General features: G+C 50.9%; 1 protein-coding gene across 1 annotated transcript in view; it reads right to left on the bottom strand.

Moving 5' to 3' along the window:
- SPG7 (SPG7 matrix AAA peptidase subunit, paraplegin) overlaps positions 1 to 484 on the bottom strand; it is a 32,090-nt gene extending 31,606 nt beyond the window's left edge. Inside the window, exon 1 of the mRNA XM_040329619.1 lies at positions 260 to 484. Coding sequence (XP_040185553.1) covers positions 260 to 358 — 99 coding nt within the window. The 5' untranslated portion in view covers positions 359 to 484. The remainder of the gene's footprint in view (positions 1 to 259) is intronic.
- Between the last annotated feature and the right edge of the window lie 11,533 nt (positions 485 to 12,017).

Genomic DNA, 12,017 nt, shown 5'->3' with positions numbered 1-12,017 from the left:
GGCCAGGACAACAGGTCCTCCATAACAAGTGAATGGATTGCATAAGCAAAAAAAATCTTTGCTGCAAGAATTGCAAAAAAACAAAAAGGGTACAAAAAAGGGGAATAAATGGCTTTTTGGACGGCCTGTCCCTGTAATGAGAGTTGTCCCCAATGACAGATTAGGGTGACAGTCCTCCATTGCTGAGCTCCATGTCCTGTCATAATAAACAATAATAATCCGTTTATTCCTTCATTGGGCCCGCCAATCATCCTCATACCTGCGCCAGGCTGCCCTGTGACCCGCTCCGGGCAAGTAGCCGCCGGATTCCTGTCAGGCAGAGGTGGCGCCCCCGCATCGCGAGCAGTAAGGGGCCCATCGCCGGCCGCGCCGATCACTCGAGCCCGAGGCTTCACTGCGGCCTAGTACAGCAGGCGGCTCCCGTCCTCTCCTCTCGTGTGCTGTGTCTGCTCTCCGCCCACAAACACCCAGCCAGCCTCGTCCTCCATCCAATGAGGGCCGGGGCTGTGACCGTGACTTTATATAATAAACCCTTCAGTCACACAGCAAGGTGGAGCAGCATGTTGTCAGTGAAGGCTTCAAGTTTAAAGCCGCAATAAACCCAACATGTATTATATTGCAGCTTACCAATTCTTAGATGTGGTGGCTGCATTAGTTTTCCTTATTATTATTATTTTTTTTCCTTTATTTTTTACACGATGATCCAGCCAGCAAGTCTGCTGTTTTCTTATAGAGAAAGCTGCCCTGCAGATGTATCAGTTAGGCCCCTTTCACATTGAGGAGTTTTTCAGGCGGTACAGCGCTAAAAATAGCGCTGCTATCGTGCCTGAAAAACTCCTTCACTGCAGACTCAATGTGAAAGACCGAGGGCTTTCACACTGAGGCGATGCGCTGGCGGGAGACAAAAAAATCTCCTGTCAGCAGCATCTTTGGAGCGGTGAGAGGAGCGGCATGTATACCGCTCCTTCACCGCTCCTTCCCATTGAAAACAATGGGAAACCGCGGCAATACCGCCCGCAATGCGCCTCTATAGAGGCGCATTGCGGGCGGTATTAACTCTTTATCGGCCGCTAGCGGGGGGTTAATACCGCACCGCTAGCGGCTGATACCCGCGGCAATTCCGGCGGTATAGCGCCGCTATTTTTAGCGGCGTTATACCGCCACCACAGCTCCCGCCCCAGTCTGAAAGGGGCCTTAGAGGAATCAGATCAACCATTTCCCATTGACAGGGGTGCTTACAATCATCAGCTTGTATTTATTGGTGTAAAACCGTTTTCCTAAAAGAAACAAAATCAGACATCCCAACCTGCAAAAAATCATTTCAGGGAGGTGACGCTTCACGCCGACCGACCCCTCCAATGAAATGCAGCCTTAGCAGTGTCCATCAATGCAACCTCATCAGTGCCCATCAGTACCACCTCATGTCTGCAGTCTCTGACCATCTCCTGTATCATGTCTGTGCCCATCAATTGCAGCCAGGGTGCCATGTAATGTAAAGGGGTCCAGGGTGCTGTGTAATGTAAAGGGGCCCAGAGGTGCAGGGTGCTGTGTAATGTAAAGGGGCCCAGAGATGCAGGGGGCTGTGTAATGGAAAGGGGTCCAGAGGTGCAGGGGGCTGTGTAATGTAAAAGGGTCCAGAGGTGCAGGGTGCTGTGTAATGTAAAGGGGTCCAGAGGTGCAGGGTGCTGTGTGATGTAAAAGGGTCCAGAGGTGCAGGGGGCTGTGTAATGTAAAGGGGTCCAGAGGTGCAGGGTGCTGTGTAATGTAAAGGGGCCCAGAGATGCAGGGTGCTGTGTAATGTAAAGGGGTCCAGAGGTGCAGGGGGCTGTGTAATGTAAAAGGGTCCAGAGGTGCAGGGTGCTGTGTAATGTAAAGGGGTCCAGAGGTGCAGGGTGCTGTGTGATGTAAAAGGGTCCAGAGGTGCAGGGTGCTGTGTAATGTAAAGGGGCCCAGAGGTGCAGGGTGCTGTGTAATGTAAAGGGGTACAGAGGTGCAGGGGGCTGTGTAATGTAAAGGGGTCCAGAGGGGCAGGGTGCTATTTAATGTAAAGGGGCCCAGAGGTGCAGGGTGCTGTGTAATGTAAAGGGGTCCAGAGGTGCAGGGTGTTGTGTAATGTAAAGGGGCCCAGAGGTGCAGGGTGCTGTGTAATGTAAAGGGGTCCAGGGGTGCGGTGCCATGTAATGTAAAGGGGTTCAGAGGTGCAGGGTGCTGTGTAATGTAAAGGGGTCCAGAGGTGCAGGGTGCTGTGTGATGTAAAGGGGTCCAGAGGTGCGGTGCTATTTAATGTAAAGGGGCCCAGAGGTGCAGGGTGCTGTGTGATGTAAAAGGGTCCAGAGGTGCAGGGTGCGGTGTAATGTAAAGGGGTCCAGAGGTGCGGTGCTATTTAATGTAAAGGGGCCCAGAGGTGCAGGGTGCTGTGTAATGTAAACGGGTCCAGAGGTGCAGGGTGCTGTGTAATGTAAAGGGGCCCAGAGGTTCAGGGTGCTGTGTAATGTAAAGGGGTCCAGGGGTGCGGTGCCATGTAATGTAAAGGGGTTCAGAGGTGCAGGGTGCTGTGTAATGTAAAGGGGTCCAGAGGTGCAGGGTGCTGTGTGATGTAAAGGGGTCCAGGGTGCTGTGTAATGTAAAGGGGTTCAGAGGTGCGGTGCCATGTAATGTAAAGGGGTTCAGAGGTGCGGTGCCATGTAATGTAAAGGGGTCCAGAGGTGCAGGGTGCTGTGTAATGTAAAGGGGTCCAGAGGTGCAGGGTGCTGTGTAATGTAAAGGGGTCCAGAGGTGCAGGGTGCTGTGTAATGTAAAGGGGTCCAGAGGTGCAGGGTACTGTGTAATGTAAAGGGGTCCAGAGGTGCAGGGTGCTGTGTAATGTAAAGGGGCCCAGAGGGGCAGGGTGCTGTGTAATGTAAAGGGGTCCACAGGTGCAGGGTGCTGTGTAATGTAAAGGGGTCCAGGGTGCTGTGTAATGTAAAGGGGTCCAGGGTGCTGTGTAATGTAAAGGGGTCCAGGGTGCTGTGTAATGTAAAGGGGTTCAGAGGTGCTGTGTAATGTAAAGGGGTCCAGAGGTGCAGTGCCATGTAATGTAAAGGGGTCCAGAGGTGCAGGGTGCTGTGTAATGTAAAGGGGCCCAGAGGGGCAGGGTGCTGTGTAATGTAAAGGGATCCAGAGGTTCAGGGTGCTGTGTAATGTAAAGGGGTCCAGAGGGGCAGGGTGCTGTGTAATGTAAAGGGGTCCAGAGGTGCAGGGTGCTGTGTAATGTAAAGGGGTCCAGAGGTGCAGGGTGCTGTGTAATGTAAAGGGGTCCAGAGGTGCAGGGTGCTGTGTAATGTAAAGGGGTCCAGAGGTGCAGAGTACTGTGTAATGTAAAGGGGTCCAGTGATGCAGGGTGCTGTGTAATGTAAAGGGGTCCAGAGGTGCAGGGTGCTGTGTAATGTAAAGGGGTCCAGAGGTGCAGGGTGCTGTGTAATGTAAAGGGGTCCAGAGGGGCAGGGTGCTGTGTAATGTAAAGGGGTCCAGAGGTGCAGGGTGCTGTGTAATGTAAAGGGGTCCAGAGGTGCAGGGTGCTGTGTAATGTAAAGGGGCCGGGTGCTGTGTAATGTAAAGGGGTCCAGAGGTGCAGGGTGCTGTGTAATGTAAAGGGGTCCAGAGGGGCAGGGTGCTGTGTAATGTAAAGGGGTCCAGAGGTGCAGGGTGCTGTGTAATGTAAAGGGGTCCAGAGGTGCAGGGTGCTGTGTAATGTAAAGGGGTCCATTGGTGCAGGGTGCTGTGTAATGTAAAGGGGTCCAGGGTGCTGTGTAATGTAAAGGGGTCCAGGGTGCTGTGTAATGTAAAGGGGTTCAGAGGTGCTGTGTAATGTAAAGGGGTTCAGAGGTGCAGAGTGCTGTGTAATGTAAAGGGGTCCAGAGGTGCGGTGCCATGTAATGTAAAGGGGTCCAGAGGTGCAGGGTGCTGTGTAATGTAAAGGGGTCCAGAGGTGCAGGGTGCTGTGTAATGTAAAGGGGTCCAGAGGTGCAGGGTGCCGTGTAATGTAAAGGGGCCCAGAGGGGCAGGGTGCTGTGTAATGTAAAGGGGTCCAGAGGTGCGGTGCCATGTAATGTAAAGGGGTCCAGAGGTGCAGGGTGCTGTGTAATGTAAAGGGGCCCAGAGGTGCAGGGTGCTGTGTAATGTAAAGGGGCCCAGAGGTGCAGGGTGCTGTGTAATGTAAAGGGGTCCAGAGGTGCAGGGTGCTGTGTAATGTAAAGGGGCCCAGAGGTGCAGGGTGCTGTGTAATGTAAAGGGGCCCAGAGGTGCAGGGTGCTGTGTAATGTAAAGGGGTCCAGAGGTGCAGGGTGCTGTGTAATGTAAAGGGGCCCAGAGGTGCAGGGTGCTGTGTAATGTAAAGGGGCCCAGAGGTGCAGGGTGCTGTGTAATGTAAAGGGGTCCAGAGGTGCAGGGTGCTGTGTAATGTAAAGGGGTCCAGAGGTGCAGGGTGCTGTGTAATGTAAAGGGGTCCAGAGGTGCAGGGTGCTGTGTAATGTAAAGGGGGCCAGAGGTGCAGGGTGCTGTGTAATGTAAAGGTGTCCAGAGGTGCAGGGTGCTGTGTAATGTAAAAGGGTCCAGAGATGCAGGGTGCTATGTAATGTAAAGGGGTCCAGAGGTGCAGGGTGCTGTGTAATGTAAAGGGGTCCAGAGGTGCAGGGTGCTGTGTAATGTAAAGGGGTCCAGGGTGCTGTGTAATGTAAAGGGGCCCAGAGGTGCAGGGTGCTGTGTAATGTAAAGGGGTCCAGAGGTGCAGGGTGCTGTGTAATGTAAAGGGGCCCAGAGGTACAAGGTGCTGGAACCCCACATCCCATCCCCCCCAATTGTCCCACGGATGGTACAGTGGGATTTTCCCGTCATCACACAATTCCCGTGGGAAATCCGAGCGCGTGTACGCGGCTTTATTTGGGAGAAATTCCCATTTTTTCCCGCTCAGCACATTTCTCCGGGGAATAAGTAAGTACTCCCTGCATTTGTTTTGATGCTTTGGGATGCAGTTCTCTATACTGAAGATAGGTGGGGCTGTTGAACAAATAATAGAACCTTACAGCCAATGAATTGGGTCACTTCCGGTTTCATCATCACACACGTCTCAATGTAAACACCGGAAATAAAACGACGCTTTGGTGATTGTACAAGAGGAGTGACGTCATCAAAGATGATAGTCGGCGGCTTTCCTTCATAACAGGAGCTTCTTTCCCTCGCTGTGTGACGTCATGCCTGCTTTCTTGTTAATGATCTATATAGTTTCTGCCTTTAATAAAACAAATTCATTTTATAGGTTATGAAACAAATACAGGAAATGAAATGAAATCAATAACATGTTTTGGTCAGGTTGCAAAATGCGCGTGCGAAAGGCGAGAATGCAATTTTTAAAGTCAATTTGTGATCTGCCAGCGCCGCGGATTTCGGCCCCATCCAATTTTCAGATGCGGCTTGAGTCACACAGAATCGCATGACGAGAGAAAGGCCGCTATTCTCAATGGCGCCCTTTCACACCTGTGAGGTGCGATTTGCAGTGCGATTTGGCCCCATACTACCTGTATAGGCAAAGCACATATTCACAATGCAACCAAAGTCGCCTCATAGTCGCACTCCATATCCACACTTAGGGTTGCCAACCCATCCCTTTAAAACAGAACACATATTAATTACACAGGTTCTGTGGCTGATTAAGGAGGTAATTAAACTCACTTGGTGCCTTATTTGCATTAAATTAGCCTCAGAACCTGTGTAATTAATATGTGTTCTGTTTTAAAGGGATGAGTTGGCAACCCTATCCACACTGTACATTGAGACAAAATCGCATCACAGCAGTGTGAGCCCAGCTTTAGGCTCGATTCGCACTAATGCGATTTTTGATGCTTTTTGCAGAAATGTAGGGGATTTTTTTAGCATGGGTTCCTATGGAAAAGGTTCACATCAATGCATCTTGTGCCTCTGCGTTTTTGGATGGGATCAGGAACCCCCCCCCCGGCAAAATGCAGCGTTTTGCATGTAATAGACTTCAATGGACCCCCATCCAAAACGCAAATACCAAGTTTGTACGTGATTTTGCCACAATTTGCGTTTTTTCTGTTGTTCTTTACACTGTATATAGCTGGTTGCTATGGGCCGGGAAGCCGGCTGCTGCTTCCTTAACAACCAACAAGTCATCAGCTGTCAGCGGGTTTCCCTGCTTAAAGCTGAATGTACAAAAAATAAATTAAAAAATTGTGAAAAAAAGAGCAGGGAGGGGTCCCCCCCACCCCCGGGGTCCATAACAGGCCCTTGGGTCTAGTATGGATTTGGAGGGGAACCCCCCCCCCCCCAATGCCAAAATATAAAAAAAATGTTGTGGGTTCCCCACCAAAGTCCATACCAGACCCTTATCCGAGCATGCAGCCTGGCAGGTCAGGAAAGGGAGGGGACAAGCGAGCGCCCCCCCCCCCCCATCAGTGCCCATCAGCGCTGCATATCAGTGCCCACGAGTGCATCCTATCAGTGCCCATTAGTACCTACTACCGCATATCAGTACAGCATTGTCAATGTCCATCAGTGCTGCATATCAGTGCCCATAAGTCCAGGCTATCAGTACAACCTCATCAATGTCCATCAGTGCCGCCTATAGGTGACCATCAGTGCTGCATATCAGTTCCCATCAGTTCAGCCGATCAGTACAACCTCATCAATGTCCATCAGTGCCGCCTATAGGTGACCATCAGTGCTGCATATCAGTTCAGCCTATCAGTGCCCACCAGCGCCGCCCATCAGTATAACCTCATCAATGTTCCTCAGTGCCGCCTATTAGTGCCCATAGGGAAGACACGCAGCTGACAGACTTCAGGTCACAAGAGGGAACACACAGCTGACAGACTTCAGGTCACAAGAGGGAACACACAGCTGACAGACCTCAGGTCACAAGAGGGAAGACACAGCTGACAGACCTCAGGTCACAAGAGGGAAGACACACAGCTGACAGACTTCAGGTCACAAGAGGGAACACACAGCTGACAGACTTCAGGTCACAAGAGGGAACACACAGCTGACAGACTTCAGGTCACAAGAGGGAACACACAGCTGACAGACCTCAGGTCACAAGAGGGAACACACAGCTGACAGACTTCAGGTCACAGGAGGGAACACACAGCTGACAGACTTCAGGTCACAAGAGGGAACACACAGCTGACAGACTTCAGGTCACAAGAGGGAACACACAGCTGACAGACTTCAGGTCACAAGAGGGAACACACAGCTGACAGACTTCAGGTCACAAGAGGGAACACACAGCTGACAGACTTCAGGTCACAAGAGGGAACACGCAGCTGGCAGACTTCAGGTCACAAGAGGGAACACACAGCTGATAGACTTCAGGTCACAAGAGGGAACACACAACTGACAGACCTCAGGTCACCAGAGGGAACACACAGCTGACAGACTTCAGGTCACAAGAGGGAACACACAGCTGACAGACTTCAGGTCACAAGAGGGAACACACAGCTGACAGACTTCAGGTCACAAGAGGGAACACACAGCTGACAGACTTCAGGTCACAAGAGGGAACACACAGCTGACAGACTTCAGGTCACAAGAGGGAACACACAGCTGACAGACCTCAGGTCACAAGAGGGAACACACAGCTGACAGACTTCAGGTCACAGGAGGGAACACACAGCTGACAGACTTCAGGTCACAAGAGGGAACACACAGCTGACAGACTTCAGGTCACAAGAGGGAACACACAACTGACAGACTTCAGGTCACAAGAGGGAACACACAGCTGACAGACTTCAGGTCACAAGAGGGAACACACAGCTGACAGACTTCAGGTCACAAGAGGGAACACACAGCTGACAGACTTCAGGTCACAAGAGGGAACACACAGCTGACAGACTTCAGGTCACAAGAGGGAACACACAACTGACAGACTTCAGGTCACAAGAGGGAACACACAGCTGACAGACTTCAGGTCACAAGAGGGAACACACAGCTGACAGACTTCAGGTCACAAGAGGGAACACACAGCTGACAGACTTCAGGTCACAGGAGGGAACACACAGCTGACAGACTTCAGGTCACAAGAGGGAACACGCAGCTGACAGACTTCAGGTCACAAGAGGGAACACACAGCTGACAGACCTCAGGTCACAAGAGGGAACACACAGCTGACAGACCTCAGGTCACAAGCGGGAACACACAGCTGACAGACTTCAGGTCACAAGAGGGAACACACAGCTGACAGACCTCAGGTCACAAGAGGGAACACACAGCTGACAGACTTCAGGTCACAGGAGGGAACACACAGCTGACAGACTTCAGGTCACAAGAGGGAACACACAGCTGACAGACTTCAGGTCACAAGAGGGAACACACAACTGACAGACTTCAGGTCACAATAGGGAACACACAACTGACAGACCTCAGGTCACAAGAGGGAACACACAGCTGACAGACTTCAGGTCACAAGAGGGAACACACAGCTGACAGACTTCAGGTCACAAGAGGGAACACACAGCTGACAGACCTCAGGTCACAAGAGGGAACACACAGCTGACAGACTTCAGGTCACAAGAGGGAACACACAGCTGACAGACCTCAGGTCACAAGAGGGAACACACAGCTGACAGACTTCAGGTCACAAGAGGGAACACACAACTGACAGACTTCAGGTCACAAGAGGGAACACACAACTGACAGACTTCAGGTCACAAGAGGGAACACACAGCTGACAGACTTCAGGTCACAAGAGGGAACACACAGCTGACAGACTTCAGGTCACAAGAGGGAACACACAGCTGACAGACCTCAGGTCACAAGAGGGAACACACAGCTGACAGACCTCAGGTCACAAGCGGGAACACACAGCTGACAGACTTCAGGTCACAAGAGGAACACACAGCTGACAGACCTCAGGTCACAAGAGGGAACACACAGCTGACAGACTTCAGGTCACAGGAGGGAACACACAGCTGACAGACTTCAGGTCACAAGAGGGAACACACAGCTGACCGACTTCAGGTCACAAGAGGGAACACACAACTGACAGACTTCAGGTCACAATAGGGAACACACAACTGACAGACCTCAGGTCACAAGAGGGAACACGCAGCTGACAGACTTCAGGTCACAAGAGGGAACACACAGCTGACAGACCTCAGGTCACAAGAGGGAACACACAGCTGACAGACTTCAGGTCACAAGAGGGAACACACAACTGACAGACTTCAGGTCACAAGAGGGAACACACAACTGACAGACTTCAGGTCACAAGAGGGAACACACAGCTGACAGACCTCAGGTCACAAGAGGGAACACACAGCTGACAGACTTCAGGTCACAAGAGGGAACACACAGCTGACAGACTTCAGGTCACAAGAGGGAACACACAGCTGACAGACTTCAGGTCACAAGAGGGAACACACAGCTGACAGACTTCAGGTCACAAGAGGGAACACACAGCTGACAGACTTCAGGTCACAAGAGGGAACACACAGCTGACAGACTTCAGGTCACAGGAGGGAACACACAGCTGACAGACTTCAGGTCACAAGAGGACACACAGCTGACAGACTTCAGGTCACAAGAGGGAACACACAGCTGACAGACTTCAGGTCACAAGAGCACACACAGCTGACAGACTTCAGGTCACAAGAGGGAACACACAGCTGACAGACTTCAGGTCACAAGAGGGAACACACAGCTGACAGACCTCAGGTCACAAGAGGGAACACACAGCTGACACTCCTGTGATGCGGATGTTGTGATGTTTTGTATGTAGAAGTGTCAAAGTCTTCCGGCACAAAGAAACAACCAGGGACTTTTTTTTTTTTTTTTAGAATCATACTTACCTGGCTCAGGGTTTGACAAATTTGCTTGGAATCTCGGAGCCAGCTAAAAAAGTTAGGAGCCAGAAAACGGGCCCCGTCCCGACAAGCTTGTGCGCAGAAGCGAACACATACGTGAGCAGCCCCCGCATATGTAAACGGTATTCAAACCACACATGTGAAGTATCGCCGCGATCGTTAGAGCGAGAGCAATAATTCTAGCCCTAGACCTCCTCTGTAACTCAATAAAAGGCAACCTGTAGAATTTTTTAAACGTTGCCTATGGAGTTTTTAAAGGGTAAAAGTTTGTCGGCATTCCACGAGCGGACGCAATTTTGAAGCGTGACACGTTGGGTATCAATTTTCTCGGCGTAACATTATCTTTCACAATATAAAAAAAAATTGGGATAACTTTACTGTTGTCTTATTTTTTAATTAAAAAAGTGTATTTTTTTCCCAAAAAAAGTGCGCTTGTAAGGCCGCTGTGCAAATACGGCGTGACAGAAAGTATTGCAACGATCGCCATTTTATTCTCTAGGGTGTTAGAATAAAAAATATATATAATGTTTGGGGGTTCTAATTAGAGGGAAGGAGATGGCAGTGAAAAAAATTACACATTACACACGCTGTTTTACTTGTAATGCCAACGGCCACTACCAGATGGCGCAGGTCACAGAAGGAAGCTTGGCACTTCACAAGGCCGCAAAGCCACGGCCTCAATTAATGGCCGTCGTGGGCCCGCGGCGATCGCGCGGCGGGGGGAGATGGGGGCGCACGGAGGCACACTGTGCCTCCGTGCGCCTCCACCTTCCCCTGCTGCGCGATCGCCCCGATCGGCGGGCCCGCGACGGCCGGTAATTGAGGGCGCGCGCAAAGCCGCGGCCTCAATTACCGGCGGGCGCCAGGTCACAATTTCTGCGACCTGGCGCCCGGATTTTGTTGAGCCCTGACCGCACCGCTCATTAGCTCATTATGAAATACTTACCTTGGAACGAGGTGTGGGGAACTTACCTGGTCCACACCAAGGGAGATGTCATCTTGCCTCGGCGTGTCTTTCGGGTATCGCCGCTCCAGCGCTGTGAGTGGCTGGAGCGGCGATGTCGTCACTCCCGCGCATGCGCGCGGGAGACTTCATTCCGGCAAGGTCCGGCGGCTGCCGGGCCTTTAGCCGAGGATCCCTGCTGCGCATGCGCCGCTGCAATCAGCGGCACACTGCAAGGGGAGTATCTCCGAAACCGTACAGGTTTAGGAGATATTCTTTATACCTACAGGTGAGTCTTATTATAGGCCTTATTATAGGCTCACCTGTAGGTAAAAGTGGTAGTAAAGACTTTACTACCACTTTAAGGGTGTGCTTTAAGTCCACCCCCCGAAAGGGGGAAGGACCTCTACTCTGATCCTCCGGGGGGCGCTAGGCTCCTGACAGGGACAAAGGTTTTCATTGGTCTACCTAGCCAGAAGGCCTGGCAGCAGTGGTGGCCCGTCCATAGAGGGTGCACGGGTGCCACCTCCCCTATCCATGCGCCCAACCCCCTAATCTACATATCAGTTAGCGCAAGACCATTCCAATAGGAGGGGCTGTTTTTCTGAAGCACCTGGTTAGAGCCAGAGGCTCTAATAGGCTTCAAAAAAGGGTGGGCTCAGAGCATTGCACTCCGATCCCACCAAGTTGTGTGACGGTAGTGAATGAATTTTCGCTGTTTTCTCCGCCAATCAAGAGGCAGGTTGTGAGACCTGTTTCCCGATTGGCCAAAGCGCCAGGCGATCCTATTGGATGCCTAGTGCTTTGACAGAAGAGGAGACACGCGGCGGAGTTAGCTTGAGGAGCGGATACCGGAGCCGACGCACTCCATCATGATAACTTTGATAAGTATATATAAGTATATATATGTATATAGGTCAGAAGTTTATATATACAGTATACAGGTGAGAGGGGGACAATCATGATTAATATATAGGTGTGTATATAGGTATATATGTATACAGGTGAGGGGGGGGACAATCATGAAGAATATATAGGTGTGTGTATAGGTATAAATATATATACAGGTGAGGGGGAAGGACAATCATTATGAGTAAATATAGAGGTGTATACAGAGGTGTATATATAGGTATATAGACAGTCTACAGGTGAGAGGAATGATAATCATTATGTGTATATATATATAGGTGTATATAGAGGTGTGTATATAGGTATATAGA

This window comes from Rana temporaria, chromosome 11 (assembly GCF_905171775.1).
Source record: "Rana temporaria chromosome 11, aRanTem1.1, whole genome shotgun sequence".
NCBI lineage: Eukaryota > Metazoa > Chordata > Amphibia > Anura > Ranidae > Rana > Rana temporaria.
Note: the sequence above shows the minus strand (reverse complement) of the source record. Positions and strands in the feature narration are given on the sequence as shown.